This window comes from Parasteatoda tepidariorum, chromosome 9 (assembly GCF_043381705.1).
Source record: "Parasteatoda tepidariorum isolate YZ-2023 chromosome 9, CAS_Ptep_4.0, whole genome shotgun sequence".
Lineage (NCBI taxonomy): Eukaryota > Metazoa > Arthropoda > Arachnida > Araneae > Theridiidae > Parasteatoda > Parasteatoda tepidariorum.
This window is the reverse complement of record NC_092212.1, coordinates 41,194,853-41,220,446: the sequence shown is the minus strand read 5'-3', so window position 1 is coordinate 41,220,446 and position 25,594 is coordinate 41,194,853. Positions and strand designations below refer to the sequence as shown.

The 25,594-nt window shown below is 29.3% G+C and overlaps 1 protein-coding gene across 2 annotated transcripts in view; it reads left to right on the top strand.

The window, feature by feature from the left end:
- LOC107452830 (zinc finger schnurri) overlaps positions 1-15,856 on the top strand; it is a 67,420-nt gene extending 51,564 nt beyond the window's left edge. For both annotated transcript variants that reach the window (XM_043044794.2, XM_016069432.4), the window contains exons 7-9: positions 3,398-5,439; positions 11,740-11,909; positions 13,875-15,856. In XM_043044794.2, the coding sequence (XP_042900728.1) occupies positions 3,398-5,439; positions 11,740-11,880 (2,183 nt within the window). In that variant the 3' untranslated portion in view covers positions 11,881-11,909; positions 13,875-15,856. The remainder of the gene's footprint in view (positions 1-3,397; positions 5,440-11,739; positions 11,910-13,874) is intronic.
- The last annotated feature ends 9,738 nt before the right edge of the window (positions 15,857-25,594 follow it).

Genomic DNA, 25,594 nt, shown 5'->3' with positions numbered 1-25,594 from the left:
TTTAATTGTATAATATGTCTGTTACATTGAATGTTTTCTAATTCTTCTCTTTAAAAATAAAACTTAAAGGAAATTTTGCTATCAGTGGCTATAATCAAACAATCTATTTCATTATAAAATGTAGAGCATTAGGAACTTACTAAAGCTAATACAGAAATAACAAATATCTCTATCATACAACACTTAGCTGAGCCTAACCATATACCAACTGTACTCCACCTCAGAAAATTCATAATAAATAGAATTTTGAAATTTATTCTTAGATTTCTCTGTAAATCTGTAGATCTATGTAAATTTGAATAATATGTCTGTTACATTAAATGTTTTCTAATTCTTCTCTTTAAAAATAAAACTTAAAGGAAATTTTGCTATCAGTGGCTATAATCAAACAATCTATTTCATTATAAAATATAGAGCATTAGGAACTTACTAAAGCTAATACAGAAGTAAAAAATATCTCTACCATACAACACTTAGCTGAGCCTAACCATATACCAACTTTACTCCACCTCAGAAAATTCATAATAAATAGAATTTTGAAATTTATTCTTAGATTTCTCTGTAAATCCGTAGATCTATGTAAATTTGAACTAAAATTAATAGATCTTGCCAGTTTTTAATGATATTAGAAGAAAGTTCAACAACAGCTTAAACTAACATACCATATGAGTGGCTCATTAACAGATAGTTTGTAAACATTAAATTTTTTACCAGTTTCTAAAACTGAAATAAATATGTTTATCACAATCCCAGTAAATGTATAAAAATACTTAACAAATTCCAGAGAGAGAGAATAAAAAGATATTATTTTTTTATTGGAACTGATATTGAAATGCAAGTTAATAAACTCTTACTTTTGGTTACCAATATGCCAATAGAAATCTTGCCTTCTTAACATGGGCTAGTTGATATATTTTTTGAATTTCCTTTTTTTTTTTTTTTTTTTTTCAAATTNTTTTTTTTTTTTTTTTTTTTTTTTTTTTTTTTTTTCAAAATACTTACACCAAATATCACTAATGCTATGGCTAGTTAAACCTTTTGACTGCAAACTAATGACGGAAAAACATTTAAACTAAATATTCAATTTATAAAAATATTTTTTTCAAATATTTATATACAAATGCTAACTTGTTCGATATACAAGATAAAATGGCTCGATTGACTTCAGTGATTTGGTTGAATAAACACCAAGTTATCAACATAAATAAAACACAAAATACTAATTAATAAATTAAATGAGAAACACGCTAGTAATGCAAGTAAAAATTATACAAATAAAACTTCTTCTAGTATTATAAATATATTTATTGTGTGTAAAAATTGCTTAAATAGCTCATATTCACTTTAAATTTTACTTTACAATGCAATGGTTGAAAAAAGGTTTTAAGTTCTAACAATAAATATCTATACTATCCATGCCATAATTAATAACACAGTTTCTTTTTTGTACAATGAAATTATAAACTATTCAAAGCTTAATGCATACTCTCTTACAAATACAGTTTTAAATGAAAAATTATTTAAATAAAAATATGTATACTTACGAGGGAAGTATGCATCTGTAAAATTTCTATTGAAATAAAATCAAGCTTGAATTAAATATCATGATCCAAAACATAGGATGGGATGAAAATTTGACGCCACTGAGGCACCTGGTTCAAGATATGACCCTTCAAAGGTTTAGCTTATTTAAAATAACTAGTAGATTAAAAAATACAAGTAGATTAAAAAATAACAAGTAGAAATTGTATAGGTGGTCAATTAAAGCATCCGACTCATAGCTGAGGAATCGTGATTCTATCCCTGCTGATGTCATTTTTAAATTTTCATTTCTTATTGCTGAAAAATGTGTTATTTTTTATTTACTTTAAATATATATACAGTATACTCTTGATACCTTGAGAACCTTGTTATGTCAAAAAAAATATGTTCCCCCTCGGCATTACATATCCACCTAATATTAATTTAAATTCCTATGTCGAAGAGTTTCTTCTCAAAATCTTGTTATATCAAATATTTTATGAAATAGAAAACTCACAATGTAAGTTTATTGTAAACCAATTATTTTCTATTTAATGCATAATTATTTTTGTCTTACTTTTAAAAATAAAATTATCATTACTGTATTTAGACTTATAGTCAATTATCATTACATACATATTTATTAGTAGTTAGTTTTATGTTTTAGGACTCTCACTTTTTAGAGCACTATCTTAGAATATATTTTTCTACTTTTTGGAACATACTTAGTTTTGAACTTGTTATCTTGAAAACTCGCTATCTCAAATTTTTTTAGTGTCCTTTCAGATATTGAGAGTATACTGTATATTGTAGTGTGAAATCTTAAATGTTTTAAATTGATTGGCACGATTATTTTTTTACAAATTATTTAGCAAATTAAATTTTTCTTATGCCTGAAAAATATTTTTCTTTAAAAATCAGTAAGTTTTCCTCCGTAAAAATGCTTGTTTTTCTTTTGTAGTATAATGAAAATTGACAAAAAACTTTATTTTTATTCAAGAGAATAAATAATTAAAGTGGAAGTTTTTATTAAAGTGAAATTAGAAAAAATATGAAAAGCCTTTTTAGTTTTTTTAATAAAGTTTTTATTTTATTTCAGTAAGAATTTTGACTTTAAAAGCAATTTAATTTTTTAACATTCATTACTTTAAAAAAAAACTCCTGTTAATCTAATAAAAAGAAACTAACACCATTTAAAATTAATTAATAAATATTTAAATACAGTACAGAACCCGTAATCCGGAAATCAGAAAACCGGAAAACCAAAAAACCGGAACAAAATTCGATAAATTTTCTCGCCATTTAAAAAAAAAAATTTTTTTTTTCCCTCATAAGATTTTAGGATTTTTCTTTCTTTTTTGAAAGATGTTTACCTTACCATCATTTTGGAAATAATCATTAGTGTATTACTTCATCGTTTTTTCTTTTTAAGATTATTTCCCAAAAAAATTTTTTTTCGTTGGGTTTAACAATAAAAAAAACGGCTTTTTGTAGCGATTCAGAAAACCGGAAAAATCAGTTATCCGGAATAGCGATGGTCCCGATCGTTCCGGATAATCGGTTCCCTACTGTAGTTACTTAATTAAATGAATAGTTTTTAAGATCCATGTTTTAATTTAAAAAAATAACAGATTTCTCAGCATTGAGACATTAAATTAAAAATGAGCTCCCAGCTATGAGTTGGTTGCCTTAACCATTTAGCCACCAATAGCATTAAACATTATCTTAACATTAAATGAGCTATAATTAGGAAGGGACACATCCTGACCCAGGGATAACAAATTTTTACTCCATCCTATGTTTTGGATATTACTCTTTACTTTAAGTTTGGTTTCGTTACAAAAGGAATTTTATTAATAATTTTTCTTTTAAATAGGTGATTTAACTGATGTGACATCTCCATGTGAAAGTGATGTTGGATCATTACTACAAGGTCATGACCAATCACTCTTATCACCTTCATTTGTTTCTCATGGTTTATCTTCAACTGCAGTATCATCAGCAAAATCTAAGGCAGTTTCTGATCAGTGGCTTTCTACTGAAACACTTGGACATAGACCACGTTCATACTCTGCTGATATTCCTCTTAGTGGTGCAAAACATGTCAAGTACAAATTAGTTAAAGATATCATTGCTGAAACTGGTACAAAACTTCAAGTTGATGAATCATCAGAATTCGGTAGCAAGGATCAGTATGCAAGACGCTATTCCATATCAGTTGCAAGGGAAGCAAGAAAGCCTCGTACCTTAAATTCTCAAGAATGGGCCAGTTTAAATATAGCTTCTTTGGGTCCACGTAAATTAAGAGATCCTGAATCTGCTGATCAACCAATGGATCTTAGTATTACTCGAGATCTTGGTAAATGTAAATCTGCCTATTCAGCTGATATGGCTGGGTCTTTAATTAACATAGTAACTCAGGAAGAGGCTCTTACAGATATGAGCCTTACTACCAGCCTGGACTCTTGTCTAAGTGAGTCTTATCAACTGAAACCTCTACCAGTTCTATCTCCTCAGGTTCTTGTTGATTATGAAACTAGTGATAACAATAACACAGACCAGTCTTTGCTTCCTCTAATTGATGATCAGTCATCCTTAGGAACTTCTACGAGATCTATATTTTACATGCAGGATGTGCCTTCTCTTGAAAATGTGACAAAACGTAAAGATACAGACATCATAGATGATGCGTCTAGTCCTGATATGGCAGAATATGCTGCTGTCTGTTCACCTGTATCTCCACCAACATTAGAGGATAGTGCTTATTACTATTCTCAAGAGGGTGGGCAATCTTTAGGCAACTCTGAAGAATCTGCATCATCATCACGGCACCAAGCTGAGTTCATTGTTCCCAGTACCTCTTCCTCTGGTAACATAGAAGAAGGAAAATGTGTATGCCGAATTTGTAACAAAATGTTTGCTAAATCTAGCCACCTCCGACTGCATGTCAACATACATTATTTTGAGAGACCTTTTCGTTGTGATAACTGTGCTGTTTCATTTCGTACAAAGGGACATTTGCAGAAACATAAACGCTCAGTAAGTCATTACAATAAAGTTAACATGAACTTAACATTTGGAACTCCTTCTGTTGACAATCCAAGACCATTCAAATGTGCTGATTGTAAAATAGCATTTAGGATCCATGGTCATTTAGCAAAACATTTGCGTTCAAAAATGCACATAATGAAGCTGGAATGTTTAGGAAAGTTACCATTCGGAATGTACGCTGAAATGGAACGATCAGGTGTTAGTTTAAATGAAATAGACACTACCGATTGCAATAATTCTTTAGAAAGTCTTCAAGTAATGGCACAAAAGCTATATCAGCGTGATCCTCGCAGAATGCGTTGGCAAGGTACCGAGCAAACAACTGATTCAACTTGTGTAATGCCAACTTTTTCAACTACAAATACTCAATCTCTGATTGATTCCATGCTACCCTTAGCAGAAACATCATTTGATTCATCAAGAATAGTTAGCATGCCTGTGTCTACTTTGTCTAATGCAAAACAACCTTCAAGCAAAGATGATGTTAAGCAAGAGACATCACAAACAAATGTTCTGCATTTGCAATCAGCGAATGTTGATTCTGACAGTGCCATTTCCTCTTTGCCACGCTATATTGCTCCACAAACTGTAACATCACCTGGACAAGAACCTGCTCCACATATTGAAGCATCTGCATTAGAATCTGCTATGTCATTAAATCGGTCTGGTACCTGCCATATTTGTGGTCGACATTTCAAAAGTGCAAAATTTTTACAAGTTCATCTTTATTGTGATCATCCAACTTTGACTCCTTCTTCTGCAAATGAGACACCATCGGTCAATGTTTCTCCTTGTTTTACTGAATCGGGAGAACTAGTTTGTGATCTGTGTGGAAAACAGTTTCCTAATCAAAAAGTTTTACAACAAGTAAGTTATGAATATTGATATTTTACTGTTTATTTGTGCTACAGTAATTCATTGTTTTTTATACTTAAACTAAACCTAGTGGGGTGACAGCTCATGTGGTGTGACTGCCTACTGTGCTCAGCCCAGTTTCCTTGGGCTTTGGACTGCTGGAGCAGATGTTCCGGTTGGGTGGTCCGCTGAGCCAATCTGGAATGGCACATGTTTGGCCCAGAAGCTCACTTGGTACTTATTTTATTGACTCACTGAAGGGGTGAAAGGTTGGTTTCATATACTAAGTTGTCTAAAACCAATACTATAATTCCACAAGCACTAATAGCTTCAGAATTTACTCAGTTAATCTGCAGCTTGCTTACTTACTTATACTCTTCATGCCAATTTGCACATAAGGCATCCAGCCTACTTCACCATGGACCCCTCCCCCCCTCAGTGAATCTGCAGGCAAATCTTTAAAACTCCGAATTTGTATGCAACCTCAGCGCAGTCAGAAAGTAGGTTGTTATCTTAAGAATTCATCTTAATATATCATATATAGGGGAGAGTCGGGTAGCCCGGCCCAATTAAGGAGTATTGCTTATATTTCTGTATAATATTGAGTAATAATCAATATTTTTGTATGTTTCTATTGTTTTATCATCTAATTAAATAATGCAAAAAGAATAAACCAAAAAATGTATAGTTTAACTTTAAAAAATAGAAAATTAAAAAAACATGTTTTTCAGCTCTTTTCAAAATGTGTCGGGTAGTCCCGCCCAGTTACAAAAATTATGTTTTTTGACTGTTTTTTCAGGTGTAAATGAAAATGACCAATGTATTGATAATAGATAAACTTCATTTATAATTTTTATCACAAAATTCAACCGATTTTCTTAATTTCATGACTACTGTATTCAACATATTTTCAAAACTATTGTTTACCATGTTACCAGTTGCATAAATGCTTGAAACTTTGAAAATAATCTTTTTTTAATGTAACAATTAATGTTGAATGGCCCATTGACTTGAGAAAATGTTCTTTAAATATGAAATTGACAGTGGGCGGGGGTACCCGACACTCCTCTATATAAAAATTTGCAAATAAATAGTTCATAAAAATTACATAAAAAAATTATGTTTAAATTTTAGTTGAATTTTTATCAATGGTAAAAGAAATTGAATAAATCCTTATACAGTTAGGTCTGTAATCAAGCCCAAAAATAATCCCCATATTTTATTCTTTGCTTTGTTAAAATGAACTAGTAACATAGCCGAGATGTGATTTTGGGGAATTATAACCTCTCCACAAATCATCCTCATCTTCAAGAGTTAAATCATCTGCCAATCGATCAGGAAGAGATTTTGATTTATAAGAAGCTATCCTCATGTTTATAAGAAATGTGATAAAATAATATCAATGAAAAACAAACAGAATAACAAGTAAATGCAAAAGTTTTCTTCGTCAGTCTTTTCAGTATATACAGGGTGTCCCAAAAGATCGTTTACAAACTGAACATGCTGGTCTGTCATATCATGATGAACAAGATTTACATAGGAATTTGTGTCCGAAAATTAAAACTGAGACCGCTAGAGGGAGATAAGTGCAGGTTTGGATGAGGAGAAAAAAAATGATATCGATAGCGGTGTTAATATGATTTTTATTATAAAACATCATTACATCACAGCAAATGCTCAAAATTCCTTCCATTCGCCACAATGCACGTTTCACAGCGACGGCGCATGGATTCACGAACCCGTTCAAATTGGCCAGGAGTGTCACGGACATGTGCTGCCGCTTTTGGATCCTGGCGATAAGATCCATGTCTGATGTTACAGGTGTCTCGTACACTATGGACTTCATGTGTCCGCACAGGTAGAAATCCAGGGGAGTCAGGTCGGGGGGATCGCAGCGGCCATGGGACTGGTCCGCCTCTACCGATCCAGCGATTAGGATAAATCCTATCAAGGTATTCTCGAAGAGCGTAGCTAAAGTGGGCAGGCGAGGCGCTCCATCATGCTGAAACCAGAGGTTTCGGTGTGTAGCGGCTGGAATGTCACCCATCAGATCCGGCAAAACTCTTTCTAAAAAAATGCAATAGGTATTTCCGTCGAGGCGTTCAGGTAGAAGGTAAGGGCCAATCAACATGTCACCGATAATACCAGCCCAAACGTTTACGCTGAAACGTNGTAGCGAGGGGTGGGCAAGGGGGGGCATCATGCCCCGGGCGCTACTCACAAAGGGGCGCCAAATGGTCCGCAAAACAAAAAATTGCTGAGTAATTTTTTTTAATTATAATTGATATCCGGAAAATATATTTTAAATTTAGTGCCAGTGTAATATAATAAATGCTAATTCATAAATATTATTCATAATATTTAATATTTAATTCATAATGTCACTTTAATAGTCTAAATCAAACTGTAATAATATATTCATAATAGAAATGGCGCTTCTTTTCTACTGGCAGACCTGTGTCTGTTAGCACTTTCCTATGGCATCTACGCTGTGTGGTTACATAAATTATCTCATAATATGTTATAATAAATATTTGCAGTGCACAAAGTACAAACATTCTTTCAGAACACTATTTATTTCTATTTGTATAAACGCAATGTAGCTTACGCATGTTATTTTAAAACGATAACAATAACACTCTAATGTACTTATATGTACACTCATGGGAAAAAAATGTCCGGAAAATAACAACTAAAGGATCGTCTATTTTTTAATATAGATAGTTCTCAGACACACAAGAAATACAGCGTTTTGTCGTTTCTAGGAAAGGACACAAACAACGCCGTATTTGTTGTGTGCCTGAGAACTATCTGTTTTTTAAAAAAAAGATTATTTGTTACTTTCCGGATACTTTTTTCCGCGACTGTACATATCCGTGACATTTGCGACAGGTTGTGGAAGCCCGCAACAAATTAGGGAAATACCCGAAATAGTAACTTTTAAGTTATTTTGGGCGTGTATTTTTCAGTTTTGCGTCCTTGTCATCGCGCTCTGCTTAGAATAAAACTGAAATGTTATTAAATATTAAATGTTATATATAAGTTTAATGTCAGCATAAATTATATTGTATATTTCACTATGTTACTACCTTTCAAGTTCAAGGCATTCTTGGTAAGTAATAAATCAAATAAGATTACTTACTACATCTACTCGACGATTCTATTATTAAGTGAATAGAGTATGAAAAAATTTGTTAACAGAAAAATTTGTTGTTCTCATATTTGTCACCACAGATTCAAAATGAATTCATTCATCTTCTGGCATCTACAGTTCGAAATCAACTAATAAACGATATCAAAAGAAATAAATATTATGGACTTTTGTTTGATTCAACTCCTGATATCTCTCATCGAGAACAAATGTCCCAAGTCGCTAGGTATGTAGATGCTGATTTTATCAATAAAAAAGTTTCCATCAAAGAATCTTTTTTGAGTTTTATTGAAATACATGCTAAAGATGCAGCCTCGATCGAAAATACAATTTTAGAGAAATTAAATTACGATGAAATTTCATTAACAAACTGCAGATCACAATGTTACGATAATGCTGCCGTGATGGCAGGTCACACATCTGAAACGCGATGGAGCGCCAGAATGCAAGTGGTTAGCGTTATCATCTATGGGCTAGAGAATATAAAAGAACTATTAGAAAAATTAACAGAACACACTACCACTACAGGTGACAACAGAAGTGCAGCTACAATTCTGTTGCAAAATATACTAACCTTCAGTTTTATAACTTCAGTTCATTTCTGGTATGAAATCTTAAGAAGGATTGATCGTGTGCAGCTCAGATTACAAGATCCTCGAATGAATTTTAGAGAAGTGTTCCATGATCTTGAATCATTAGCGACTGAACTAGCCGAAATTTGAGACAAGCTCTGTAAAGAGGCAATAGAAAAAGCAGAGTCTCTTTGTAAAAAAATGGGATATGGATACAACAATACGTGCCTGGAGAATTAGCTATGGTGGTCTTTCCGCAGAAAGTGAAATTTCTCGCGTTATGAAAAGCACTCTTGATCGTCTCTAACAGGAAATGTGTACACGATTAAGTGACCTTAATTTCAAATTTGGATTTCTACTAGACGTTGAAAATTTTTTAAAAAAGGATAATGTTAATAAAGACCTTGAAAAAATTTTTTAAAAATCTGGGTGAATTTTATAATACAGATTTCAATGTAATAGAACTTTTTATCAAAATATGTGACAGCAAAATGTTACTCCGCAGTAGAAAAGAAATTGAATCTAAAATTCCATTAGAATTTCTTACTTTTATAATCAATCTCGAATGGAGAAGATGTTTTTCCAAATCTGAGAGCGGCTCTTCAAATACTCCTGACTATCTCAGTATCAATTGCTAGCTGCGAACGTTCATTCAGCAAATTAAAATTAATTTTGACAGATCGCCTAAGTGACCTAGCATTTTTAAGTGTGGAAAGAGAAAAATTTTAAATGATCAATTTTGATGATATTATTGATACATTTGCTTCATCAAAAGCACCGAAAATTTAGACATAGTAATTAGTTTTATTAATGTATTATAATCATATGATTATTAAATATATGTATCTCCTTAGAGATAATAAATATTTACTTTATTATTGTTTTAAAACTGCATGTTTTTAAAATATTTCTTTATAAATATGTAAAATAAATAATAGGTATCTTTTGAACTAATTCTAGATGATCATATACATTTCAAAATCTAGTCTTGTTCTCTCAACTACATTTTTTGTCTCAAATTTAAAGCCTAGCTTAAGTCTGTGACTTTATTTATTTGCGAGTATATTTTACATATAATATTATATGGTTTTCGAATGGGGGGGGGGGCGGGCGCTAAAAGGGTATTGTGCCCCGGGCGCGAGTTAAGCTCGCTACGCCACTGGGCGAGGCGCTCCATCATGCTGAAGCCAGAGGTTTCGGCGTGTAGCGGCTGGAACGTCACCCATCAGATCCGGCAAAACTCTTTCTAAAAAAATCCGGTAGGTGAGAATGCAATGCGTTTAGGATAATCGTCAGCGCACAATGCCTGTACTTTTTGGAAGCAGTAAGGGTGTTGTATGTCATCCTGCAGTATGCTCATTATGGTGGAGCGAGCTACACCCAAGACACGTTCGCCTTCTCGGAGACTTCTTTGCGGGTTGATGGCATACTCCTGTAGCAAGGTTTCCTCTACGACAGGTGTTCATGTAGGAAGTTCTCGACCGATGTGGCTACGAAAGCACCTGATTCACATAATCTGCGGTGCAATTGTCCAAACAAAACATGACTTGGCTGACATCTGTTTGGTAAGGGCTCAAGGTACGTCCGTGCCACGGCTCGTCCATTTCCATCATCGGCGCCGTATACGTAATGCATGTCGACCATTTCTGCGTTACTAAACTCATTCATCCTTCTCCTTCAACGTCCACGCCTGAAATGATTGTTTCCCCCACTCTCCCGTTTTCGTGCAATTATCGCCCTCTAGCGGTCGCAGTTTTAATTTTCGGACACAAGTTCCTATGTAAATCTTGTTCATCATGATATGACAGACCAGCATGTTAAGTTTGTAAACGACCTTTTGGGACACCCTGTATTATATTTATAAAAAAAAGCGCAAATATTTCTATTGTTTATTGCTTCAATCTTTGTGTATCAAGAGGCTACAGTATCTCCAATTAGGAACTGATTGACAATGACTTAAAAAGAGTGCAATTTTTCCAATTATCCTAAAATACATAGCTCTTTGGTAAGAAAAATAGAAGAGAATGAAGCTGATAAAAAAAAAAGAAAAAATAATAATCCAAAAATTAAAACAGTTTAGTCATTTGTGAGCAATTCAAAAGTAAGATAAGAATTCAAATTTTAATTGGAAAAAAAAAATACTAAATACATTAAGATTAGTTAAAAGTGATACTTAGTAATCTTTTTTAGGGAAATTGTAAATATAAAATTAAAAGTAGTTTTAATTGAAATTATCGCTATTGACAAGCAAGAAGTTTAATGGCCTAACGGCTAATGTAACTGGCATTTGACAAATAAATAATTGAAATTATCCTGTATTAACTATCAATTGTAAATCCCCATCCAGAAAAATGTTCTAACTGTGCTATTGGAATAAATCATTTGGTTCAGTTGTTGTAATGGACATATTGCGCTTATTGAATAAGAAACTGACTTTTGTGTATGTGTCATTATAATGGAAGGGTTGTTGTAATTGGAGGTTGTTCTAAAGATCATAGACTGTATGTGAATGTGAACTCTTTTCTGTGAAATAATTTTTGTATATTTATGTAAATTTAATTATTATTATTATTTTTTTTTTTTAAATAGCACTTGTTGTCACATGCTCAGCCTCGACCTTTTGTGTGTGAAATATGTGATGCTGGCTTCACGTCCTCATCATCCCTTGTGGCTCATCAAGTAACTCATCAAAACAATCCATTAGTCTCAACTTTACAGACAACAGAATAGTGCAATTAAAATAATTGGTGCAATCTATGGTAAGTAGCCTCAATAAATTGCCATAAATCTTGTAATGTTTTACAAATGAAGTCCTTGTAGACTCCTATTTTTGTGGTTTAGAGATAATTAAATTTGTATTTTCATAAAATATTTTTTTCTCTTAATATTTCAAACAAGAAAAATTCTTAGTAACTATGTGTTACTATATCTGTGCCCAATATAAAGAAACAGATAGTAAATTTTGAGGTGCTTATATTGTGAGTGTAGAAAAAAATGATAAATTTTTACTCAAAGCTAAAAAATGCTAGACTACTTTTAACAAAGCAATGCTTTACTTTAATGAAAATCAGGTAACTAACATAGTAATATTCGTAATGTTAATTTTGTGCTAATATGTGTTTAAAAGTACCCTTTAAAGTAATACTTGAATGAAAAATATATTAAAATTACTATACTGATTCATTGCAGCCATCAATCAATAACATATGCGAAGACTACTACAAAGACACCTTATTTAAACATGAAAATAAACCACCCAAGTGGACTAATATTTCTCAAAAAGAGTGAATAAAATTACAAACGAAAAAAATTATGATTGATAAATTTATTGTACCCTCTGAAAAGATGTTTTCACCGATTGTAAATGCATTGGGACTTCATGCAGTATTGTGATGATTCTGGATGTTTTTTTTTCTATTATAATTAATTTTAATTTATTTTTAAATCTTATCATCGAATGATATATCAGGCACAGGGTTTTTTGAAGTAAAAAGTTCGAGTTTAAGAGCCCCACTTTATGAATCCCGTGAAAATGTTAAAATTTTATTTCTTAATTTTGGTTTCTAAGAATAGTTATGTGGAGAGCACTGCCCTCAAAAGTCCTGCTTAGGTTTTAAATTACTGTATCTGTTTTAATAAATAAAATCTTAAACAACGTTTTTAAATTTTTAATACCAAACATAATATTTAAAAAAAAAAGATAGAATTCTGCATTGGATATCACTGATTGCGGATCCTTCTAGTGTTATAGATGAAATCCTGAAATTTTACAGTCATATTTAACTCATAAATTAAAGAAATTTATTTAAACCTGAAAAAAACTTAAAAAAGTTCTTTTCTAAAATAATATAAATTACTGAAAAATGAATCTCCGAAATTTTGATTACAGTCAATTGGACTTTCCATGCGTTGGGCTTAAAGTGACTGCCTCAGTCACTCTCTCTGGCTGGCTAATAGGTGTTAAATTAACATTCCGTCAATGGAATAGCAAACCGGCACTTTATTGGTTGTTATAATGGTATGGTTGCTATAGTGACTGGTTGTACTTATAGAATGTTGACTGTATAGATGATTGTAAAATATTAATTGAGCAGAATGAAAGTTGTTGTAATTATCTTTTAATTACAATACAAAAAGAAATTTTTATGATATATGCATTATTTTTTCTACTTCCAAAAATCTTCAGATATTTTGAACAAAATTATTGTATAGAACTTCAAGACCCAATATTAAAGCTCCTGGTAGCCTATTGAAAATTTTATCAATTAAAAAATACAGAAGATTCCCATCTGTCCAACTCGTGACAATTCGGCCAGGTAAAAAAAATGAAAATTGTTGTAACTTGTTCTAAATAAAACACATCTTAGGAGGTGGTTGAAATGATAAAGCCATCATCTGATACCAACTTTCTCTTATTTTTCCATGTATGTGTAAAACTAAAACTTAAAAAACTCTATACTTTGAATCTATCCTGTAATAATTTAGTTTATAAATAAACAATAAGTATTTATACTGTACTATTATTATTATTATTATTTTTGTTTTGCTTTAATCATTTGTCTTAAGATGTGTATCATGTGTTCTTAATATATGGGAGTGAGGGTGGAACTTTCTTCACATTTGACCGATTAATCAGGAAAACAATTTTCTAAGTGAAGCAAATTTAAATTATAATAAAATTTTAATATATTCATTAATTCCCACCATTGTTTTTTTCTTTCTAGAAAATGCAGGAACTGCTGATGACAAAGAAAACCCTCTACCAAGTTAATTTTTCATACACCCAGTTCCATGTCTGGAATGGTTTGGGTGCTATTAGTCTTGGTTGTATGTAATTCTGATTTAAAAGTGTACAATCTACCATATTATGGTATGCATATTATATGAGAACTGTTTGCCAGTCTTATGTGCATCGCCAAAGTTTAAAATGTTGTTGGATGTTGTTATGGCCGATGCCAAAAGTAGAACGCACAATTTTAATCGTTTTATGGACAGGTTCTACTAATAGCTTTTTAAGTTTTTCAATTCTTAATAAAAGTCAAATTCCAAGTTGAAATTTTAATGTCATTTTAATCCCTATGTGGAATTCTAAATATGTCAAGTGAGCAGAGTTGTTATCAGTTAAATGTTCTTGTGTATGTTTTCACATTTTTACAAAGTTATTTCATTGTTGAGTTTTTTTAAATATATATTTTTGCGTTTTATTTATTAATAGAAATCAAAAATGTAAACATTTAGTTATGAATCTGTTTTGCATGCAAAGACTTCAGAAATTAAATAAAAGTAATTGTGAATTGATTGCTCTTTGACCTTATCTTTTTTTCTGTAACAAACAAGCAACAGGCTACTAATATTGAAAATTCCATAACTATGTAAAGTCTATAGGATAAACCGGACTAGATTTTGGATAAGTCATATTCTTATGAGTAAAAATGAGTAAGACAGAAGTTATATGTTAATAAATTTTTTGTGCCATGATTTCAAATAAAAATATAGAGAATCTTAATTATCTCATTTTTGTAGATATAATTGTATTATTTTTAACAACTTATAAGTAATACTTAATGCTAAATATTTGTTTAACTTTTCTTTAGAAACTTAGACTTAACCTAACTTTGTTTAGCCTGACTGAAAATGAAATTTTTTTTATTTATTTTATTTTTAATTTTGTAATGAAAATCTTTGGATAAAAGAGAAAATACAAAATTCAATTGTTAGATGAGAAAACTAAGCACTTAAATTTGAATTTATGATCAGGATGGATTTATTAATTGTGTAATATAGGAAAATATTATCAAAATTTAAGAAATGATTGCTAGAGTTGAAACTATCAAAATTAATATGTTTGCCAGAAGAAATCTGAAGGTGTTTCTGATTATCTTTTATATATATCTTTCCAATTCCATTTGTCTGATTATCTTTTAATTTATATCCAATTATATCGTTAAACTTCTCTCAGGTTTCCGTAGCAATCAGACAGGTTTTGATATTTATAATATTGAGTTCATCAATAATAAATTGAATCTGCCTATCTTTTTCTCTATTTGGCATTACTATTTTTTTAAAACATAATATGCATGAAAGCATTTTAAAATAGCTCATAAATCTGTTCACATTTTCATCTTGAAATGTAGACAGCTGTGCAATATTCTTGCTTTTCAAGCGAAATTTTAATTTTAAAGTTTTCTTTTTTTGTGATCAATTCATGAATACTTAAGTGTTGCTGAAGAATAAGTTTAAAAATGTCCTTGTTAATTTTAAATATTCTGTTAAGTACTGTTACTCATTCATTAATTCTTAAAAATATTATTTTATTTATTAGTGTGTTTGTTTTTGTAAAAAAAAAAAAAAAAAAAATAACNAAAAGCATAATATGTGAATCATTTTTTTCGAAGTTTGTGGTGAAAAATTTTTTTTTTTAAATAACTTTTTATCTATTCATAAATAGTTTTTAATTGTAAATTAACAATTAAAATTAACATTTTTGAGAAACTCTTTTAGTAATAAAAATTATTCAAGTAAATTTCAATAAATGCTAATTTGTTTTTCAATTTTTTTTTTGTAACAAAATACGGAGCATAAGGGAAATGAATTAAAGATTGTTTGCAATTTCTTTTTAAAAATTAATCGATAGTTTGATTTCTATTATGTGTCTTTGTGATGTTTTAAATATTTTTATTCTTCCTGTGATAAAAAAAGAAAGAAATATTACTGATTAGTAGGAACTTCATGCATGTTCCAATTTATATGTTTCTCAAAGTTGTTCTTGTTCTTAGTGAATGTTAAACTGCATACCTAGCTGTTTTAAATTTTAGATTACTAAAGTTCTTCTTGAGAGAAATATTGCCAAAATACCAACATTATAATTAATGTAAATTTATCCTTTACTTAATAGTACATTAAAAAAAAATTAAAAATTGTTTTACATGTTTTAATGTTATATTGTTAACAGTTGTTTTTGTTGCCTTGAACTAATATTTAAATATTTTTCTTTACGAAATTTAATAACAATTTCTTTACAGAATTTCTAACTTTAATACAAAGTTAATGCTGTAGTTTCAATAAAATTTAATGTAAGCACATTCTAGATTCACACTTTCTATTTTAAATACAGAAAAATCAGATTCCACATTATGCACAATTTATAGACTATTTGTGTAAAATAATTATTTATTTCCCTATTTCATGTCAGCTGTAAAGTTTGAAATTAACTAGCCTGGAAAAAGCTTAGTGAGAAGGCTGGGGCATGCCCCGTACTGTCGAACAAATAAAGGAAGAATAATTTGAGAGAGTTTACTTTACCACATTTTAAAGTTCTGTTGCTAATTGGAAATAAACTTGAATCTAATAAAACCAGCAAAAAATTTTTTTACTGTTTTTGACTAACAAATAATAATTGTCCTTTTGACAGTAGGTTCAGAAACACATATCCCTTCCTTTAAAAATACTTTTTTTTAAAATTTTTTTCAATATGACCAATATATATTTGGGGGGATTCAATAATTAAATGCTATCTATTTCTTCTTCATGATTGGATTTCTATCTACATCATTAATTGGATTGTTTCAACAGAGAGTTCTTTACCTAAATGCTATCTGTTTCTTCTTCATTGTTGTTTTTTTTATCTGCATCATTAATCACACTAGTTTTATCTTCCAAGTTACAAGTTTTAGCTTTCCCTTAGATATCGTAAGTGATAAACAATTCTTTTATACAAAATTCAACAGTATAGATGACACAAAGCTTCTCATCCAAAACTTGGTAAGTTTGAAATAAATCAAATAAATTTCAATTCATATGTCTACATACATATCCTTTAATTTCCAATGCAGTGCAGGGCAGTATTGATGTTCCCCCTGTAGTTATCCCTTTTACAATGAAGCACACCTTCACAATAAAGGATATATACACTGATATACATATCCTTTATTGTAAAGAGATATAAGAAATGGCTACCACCTTGGTTAGAGTAAATTTTTATTTTATTTATTTTTGTTTATTTTTCAGCTATGAATAAATCATTAAAAAAAAATTAAAGGGTATAAAAATTTATTTAATGTGAAATCATAAATAAAAGTGTCAAGACCTCAAAAATAATAATAATAATAATAATAAAAAAATACTTATGGTAATGTTATCATTCTTTGAGTTAAAGCTTATCTGTATAATGAAATATGACTTATCAAAGCATTTTAACAAATTATTTCCAAGTTTGTAATACTACAAGTTATTTGTCATGCTAAAAATTTCTGTTTGAAAGTAAAAATTGTGATTTCACATTAAATAAATGGCTAATTTTCAAATCTGTTTTTAATTTTTTGTTTTTGAACAAAGTAAGACATAACTTTTTTTTAGGCCCCAAATTATTCTACAGCAAAAATTAATGAGTTATGAAAATTTTAGACTAATTTTATCGTGTTCTGTAAAAGAAATTGTGAATCTAGAGTTCTACAATTTAACAATACCATAAATTCACCTTAGTTATAAATTATTCCTAAAGTTACTATAACATCAGTTACTATATTTGTTAATTAAAAAATATTTGAAGTAAGATTTTAAATGAAGCAGTAAATGTAATAAATAACTTGAAGTTGTTTATAAAATAGTTGATAAAGTTAATTTAAATGCCTCTTTATGGCGTTTGCAAGGTCTGTATTTTAATGATCTTATATCGATTTTGTTTTTCTATTTGAACTTCATATCAAATGTACTGTCAATCATTCAAATCAAAATATAAATCATCATCTACTTTAAAAAAGCTTGTGTTTTACCTCTGGCTTTTATCAAACACTCTAAGTAGCATAAGGAAAAAAAAATACTTGTAGTACCTGAACCGACAAAATTTTTGTATCTTTTTTACAAGTATAAACATTGTATATTTTGAAATATATTTTTAGAGCTTTTGTGTACTTCTCACAAAAAAAAAAGCTAAAATGTAAATCTAAGTGTGTTTTAAAAAGTTTTTCTTTGAATTATTATGCAATGTTAAATTTTAACTTCTATGTTTTTTTTAATCAGAATGATAATTGAATTAATAACTGTTAAGAACTGTAATTAATTTCTGCTTGGAAACTATAAAATCTTGATTATTTGTTTTTATTAAACAAAAATATTTTAGTCAAAAATATGATTTCTGTTTTTTTTATTTTTTTTTTTTTTTTTTTTTTTNTTTTTTTTTTTTTACTATTTTATTTATTATATTATGTAAAATTATTTATTAATAAATCTTATAACTTTAATATTAACTTTTTTTAATGAAAATTTATATTACTGCTTATGACATGTAAGTATTTTTATTTGGAGAATACTATTATTTACTTTCAAGTCAAAAGTAAATTAATATTTTTTAAGAAAATTTTGTTTAGATGTTTTCAGCTGCCTCATTTTATGATTCTTATAAGATTTGGTTTGAAAACTGTCATGTTATACATTTTATGATTCCTGTAAAGTTAGCATTTAAAATGTTAGTTTTAATTTATCAAAAAATGTTACTAGTAAATTAATGTTAAAAGTCATCACTAACTTACTATTAATACAAATAATGTTATTGTTATTTAGGTTTTAATTATCCTTTGGTTAAATAAAAAAGAGAGTTTAAATGTTTCTTTAATTTTTCTTGAATTTGATTTGTTTAATGTTTTTACCTTTTATATAAATTAGGGTTTAGAGTAGCTCTTTTAATTAGTTTAAATTTAGAAATTTTTTTTTCCTCCCTAATTTTCATTCAATGTAATCAGGATTTTATAATATGCAGCAGAAATGTATACTAATTTATTAATTTGAAATAAATAAAGGGATACTGCACAACACTTATTAAACATCCCTGAAAAGTTTTAGAAAATTGTTTGAAGTATTGAATTTTATAACAGTATTGTTATATTTTCTCGATTGTAGTATCTGTTGCATTAAACAATTTTAGTGTCAAAAACTATGTAAAGAAATGTGATTTGTTTTGTATAAGTAAATTCTGTAATATTACTATTTCAATGTTATCAAGTGCAAAATAATTCTGATGTCTGTTCGTTGTCCAGTTTTATACATAGAATAGATGTAATATTTGAGGAAATGCTTTTTAAACTATAGTTTTTTACCCATATGTCCCGTCTTCCATAATATGTTTTACTCCCCAATCTTCCTTGTAAATTATGTGTGGCCAGTTTATGTGCATGCATAAGTTTTATCAAAAAGTGATTTAAAGGTCAAATGTTCGTAGACTAAGTTTAGAACATATTTTTACCTTTAACAATTTTCTATTCAAGAATTTATATGACATAAAAGGATATCTGGTAAAATAGATAAAACATGAATAAGAAACTTGTGCAATAAGAAGTTGGCACCTTTCATCTAGAGATGGATCAAATAGTTACTTTCTAGTTCAGTACAAAAAATATTAAATAGAAATATCTGTGACGTCTTTTAACTATAGAGGGATCAAAAAAGTTATCTTCTGGTATAGTACAATAAATATCATATAAATGTCTACAACACCTTATAATTATATATGGAACAAAATAGTTAATTTCTGGTGCAGTACAAAAACGAATCTTATACAAATATCTATAGTACCAACTTAGTAATAATTTCTACTTTTGTAAAACTGAAATAATTAAAAAAGACATGCTAATCATCATTCTTTATCAGCTGAAGTGTAACAGAAGAGTAGATCATTAAACAACAATTTTATTAATAAAAATGTAAGTGAATCTGTTGATTTACATATTGCTAATTTGAAAATTAATCTTGTTACATAATACATTAGTAAAATGCAACAAAAAGCCTTTTTATTTCTTTTTGTTATTAGTTAGGTCCATTTTTAATAAAACAGCCTAAGCAAAAACAAGTCTTCAATAATTAAATGGAATTGCAATTGTAACTTTATACTACGTCTTTAAAAAGTATGAAATATTGCCTAGAAACTGGTTCCCTAGGTTAAAAGAGTCAATTTTATTTCCAATTTATGATTTGTAGCAGAAATACAGTATAAGTTTTGAAAATTATTTAGTTTTTATTTCATTTCATTTTTACATTGTTTTATCATTAGTAAAGAACATTTTAAAAGAAAAATGCAGATAAGTGGGGTTTTTTTTATAACACAATTGAATTGCACGTTTTAACTCTTACCTTGTATACTTGAAGTAAAATAAGGATATAAATATATACTATACTGTAACAAATCCATATATATGTTAATAAAATTTTAGCCATCTCTAATATACAAGTTTATTTACAATTTTGTGTTGATCATATATGATTATCTATAACATATATTAATTAAGCTCTTGTGTGATTTCAAGTCTTGATTTTAGTATTTCCAATTTATTATACATTTTATTTTCAAAAATTAATAGATAAAATTTATTGAACGTTCTTATAATCCAATCAAAAAACATATTTTTTAAGTAGTATGCAGGTGTATAGTATGCATGTTTAAATTTTATAATTTGTTCTTTAAATTTTAAAGTTTGCGTAGCGCTGTTTTACTATTTTTATTAACTTACATTTTAGGATCCTCTTGCTTCACAATTTCAATCCATTACTATTTCAAAATTGGGGTTCAATATAAAATTTTCTTGTAACTTAACTGAAACAGTTTTAAAATTTTTAATCTAATGATTTTTTTGTTTATTTTTTTTGAATACACTATCAGAACCTGATTTTGAATTTGTTAAGTTCAGGGATGTAAAATTTGTAACCTCTGACGGAAATTCTGAATTTATGCAAATCTACAACAAATTTTTCCTTTAGCTCTTAAATATGTTAAACTTGCCCATTAATGAATCCACTTAAAATGAATTTTATTTTATTAATAACTTTTGCTTATTATATTCCTTTTTTCGTTTATTTATTATTAGTGATTAGAAAGTTTTTTGATTTTCTTTGTGTTCCTAAATTTAAGCAATACAGTCTTTTTGATAAATTATCTATTTACTTATGCCAGAGGTATTGAAAAATATTAATTTTGTTAACTCTGCTTTAAATTTATCATAAAACTTCGGTATATCTTTTCAAAATCAAATTTATTTTGTTATTTTTCTTCTATTTGTTATTCAGTGATTTGCTTTATCTGCAATATATTTTGGCTTTTCATATAGTAATATATTAAATTCTTCCTGATCTTATTTGTTTTTTATTCATCTTATTCGAATAATTTGTAGTTATTATAACTTAAAATAAAATAAAAAATTTCTTTGTGTATGTTAGTGAATTAAGCTGCTTATGAAATTAAAGCTACATTTTCGTTGCGATGAAATAAAATTTTAATTGGAGAAGAATTGCATTTCGTTAAAAAAAATGATTGAAAAACACTTTTTAAACTTTTATTTATTTGAAGGTTTGAGATTTATTAAAGTTTGAAAACTTAGGGATATAATGTTATTGTTTTAAATATTTTTATTGTTGAGTGTCTTTTGTTATTTAGTTAAGTTTAAAGGAGAAATAATTGGATAAAGTAGATGTAATTCAAACATGTGTACATTAAGTGTTATGAATGTTGATTTTTTTAATTTTTTTTTTATCATCATGAATATAATTATTGTTCATCATTTCATCAATCTCTAGTTTTGACTCTTAATTTAATGAGCAAATGAAATAGATTAACTATCAAGTCATTAGAATGTAACTGGTTAACCTTTAAATCACTGTTTGAAAATATTCTTCAATCATTATCATGTAAATGATTTTGTATTAATTTGTAAATACTATTGCAGCTGTAAATAGCAGCATTTTTGTTGTCCATTATGCAGCATAGTTGCTTGTTGTTGTTTATATTAATTAAATATTATGGTGTTGGAATGTGTTGCTCTTTCAATTATTATGTTCACATTTTTTTATAATTTATTTTTTATTCCTGGAATTTGAGCGAATTTGAAAGTTAAGGGAACCAGGGACCAAACAACAAGGGGTCAAAAGGGGCTTTAGCCCCTTCACTTTTAATAAAAAGTGACACAGTTCCTTCTAAAATTACTATTTTTCACTCAATATTCCTGTAATTTAATTTACAATAAAAATTTAAAAAAACAAACAAACAGATAATTTATTTTTGCCTGAATTTAAGAAAAAAATGTCTCTGATTCAAGTGAGCTTTAACATTTCCTTGGTGAAAACTGCTACCAAATAATCCCTTATTCATTCTCCTGCAAAGTAAATATACGTCCCTATTTCAGCCGGATGGGAAAATTCTTGGTTTCATAAGTCACAGTAACCGGAATAAAAATAAATGCCGTTAAAAGAGAAATATATATATTAAATATATATACACACACATATACAGGGAGGGGAGAGAGCCCCCCCCCCATTCTTGAGATACTTTCGCAGGTTACCAATTAAGGTTTTAAAATATCACCTCACAAATATAAATTATATTAGAATCCTTCCATTAAAAGGGGCCGTCGGCAAAGGTTAAATTATTTTCTCCAAATTAAACCCCAAAAATACTAAACAACAATAATAACTGTTAATTAATTAAGCAATGTGAGTGCCATTGCCCAGTTTACCAACCCTGTACTGATGTTTTTTAAGGTTAAAAGTGCCATTTAAGTAGTAAGTTCGACTATCTGGTATACATTTGCTAGGTAGCTCTTCTCCAAACACTCATAATTTCAGAGAACATGTAGAACAGGGGTTTCCAACTTACATGAGGCCGGGAGCCACAATTAAAAACACAACTCAAATGGCGAGCCGCAACTTTATCAAAATTTTATGTAGGACTCTTTTATGCTTGAAGGAACATTAAATATTACTGTCAGATTTTTACCAAGTTGTACAAAACAAAAGTATTGAATTACAAATTAAAATAAAAAGTAGGTTTTTAAAAAATATTTAATTGCATAATAAAAAATTCGGGCTGCAATAACTTTAATGTGCACCCATGTATCAAACAATTAATGTGCAACAGATATCTAATTGTTAAGATATAAAACTTTAAAAAGGTTGGTATGCAACATACACGATTATTTTTGTACTTGAATAAATATTTTCTTGGATGCAAAACCTGAGAAATAATTTTTTTTGCACCGTTGGTATGATAAATTTCACAGAGACGAAGAAATTATTACTTTTATTAACGAGAAAGGTATTTAAAACCCATATAGATTTTTTACGAAAATTGTCAGTAAAAAAATGACAATTAATATATTTTAGTTCGCGGGCCACAAAAAAAGGCTTCCAGTTGGAAACCACTGATGTAGAACAACTCCAGCGCATGCATTAAGTCTATTTGCATCAGAACCGAACTGAGCTCCAATTAACGTAGTATAAGCCTAGTTCTGATACCTAGATTTTTTTGAAATGTGAATGTTTTAATTATATACTTTTAGTATAGTGTGCTTTAATAAAAAAAAAATCAATAAAAAATTTCACATTTTGTATATATATATAACTTCGTGTAAACTGGGTGTCATGCAGAGCATGGCTTCAAATGCGAAAGACAAAAATTGCGCTGCTTTGATAAACATTCTCGAAAGGGTAGAGAACCTTTACAGAATAACAGTTTCCTATCCTATTTGAAATAATAGCAGTTATACAATAATATTTCCGCTAATTTCATATGATTCGTTAATTTAGAAAGAAAAAAAAAATACTCGTGTGCTATAAGTAAAATGAGAAGATAACAGTAAATAAAATTTCTTAACTTCATTATGATAAGTTTGTTAAAACTTCCTACTAATTCCCTTTTCTAAAATCATTTATTTTCTATCTAATTATAATAAAATTGAAAGAATTTGAAGCAATATACACTGGTGGAAAAAAAAATCACAACACCCAGAAAAATTATTGTAGAGTAATGAAATTTTGGCAATGCGTTTGTCTGAGTAACACATTTAATTAATTAAGTTTCGAGATCACAGGTTAATGCATATTTAAGAGAAAAACCATTTAGAGTGTGAATTGAAATACTGGTACATAAATTACCCGAATTTTGATTTTAAACATGCAAACTAGCATGTATTNTCTTGTTTCTCTACCATTTAGTTTTTTATTTTTATTTTATTCATGTTTTTCATGTTAATTTGTGTATATATATATATATATATATATATTCTAAAAGGCTTTGTCGTGGTGTTTGCCCTCCCGGATGTTCCGGTTGTTGCTGAAATTTAGCGATTTTTTTTGACGCAGTTTCAGATATAAAAATATTACCCCTAAGTAAATGGTTCTTTATTTCTTAATCATATGGTCCAATTCGTAGTACTCCATGTAATGTTGCCCTTTATTTTACAACATAAAATGCATGTTGCACAAAATATAATGATATAAACAATTATCAATTTATATGATGTGTAAATAGAATATTTAATTATTACTTGAGTTTTATCTTAGACATGCTAATCGAACTTATAAACTTTTGACGGGTTCATACGTTTTAAACTTTGCCTGCCTATTTCAATATACATGAAACATTTAAATAAATAACTAGTACTAATACTTTATTCACATCACGCAAGAACTGTGATATTACTTCATAATTTTGATCCTCTGCAGAAGATATGAAGATAGTTCCTCCACTTGGGTAGCCCAACGACCTGCACGCGACGTCAAGTGCGTTTCGGCAGAACAGTAAAGCGAGGATCGATACCGCCCAACTTCGGGTCTTTTAAAAGCTGATCAATGGGATGATATAAAAGCATATTATGGAAAATATCAGAAAGGTTTCTAAAGTCTTTTCACTGCATGCAAAACAAACGCAGACGCGAATTTTGAGATGCGAATGATTAGTTCTCTCAGAATTCGCATCTGCGTATTACTCAAGTCAAGCATCACTGGTTGCGGTCAGTGAGTGTGTGGGTGACCACTTTGATCAGCCAGTAAACGGACCATGGGTGTACTGCCTTGGTTCTCGTTGATCTGTTCTGAATTTAAGTGCTAGACTTCTCGCTCAGGTCGTCGGGCTACCAAAGCAGGGGAGCCTTCCCCTCTGCAGAGGATAAAAATTGTGATGTTAAGTCTTCGGATTATCCTCAGGAATGTTTTCCAGATTGTCGCCAATTCTCGATAGCAATGTTCGTTTACGCTATCTGGGGAGAAGACTGGTTCCATGGCTTGGTTCTCCCCCCTTCTCTTCTCAGTTGTATAGGATTGTACTATACTATTTTCTCTTTTCTTAATATTTTTCGTATTTAATAGTCACAAATATTTTTAAAAATTTCTACAATGCTTTCTTTTGGAACTATGTTTAATGTAGTTTTCAGTTCTACATAGTTTCCTAACTTAGAAGTTTTTAATCTATTTGAAAATCAAAGACATAAACTGTCATACTTCTTTCTCCTCACTCTAATGGTGAAATGTTGCCATGGGTAGAGAGTTCCGTTTTACGCCACCTGTGGCCACCTTAGTGCGACGAAAATTAAATAGAACTGAAGTTTGTCAGAACTTGTTGAAATTTATTAATTATATGCTAAAATGATAAACTTAAATATGATATTTTATTTATATTTTAACTTTAACT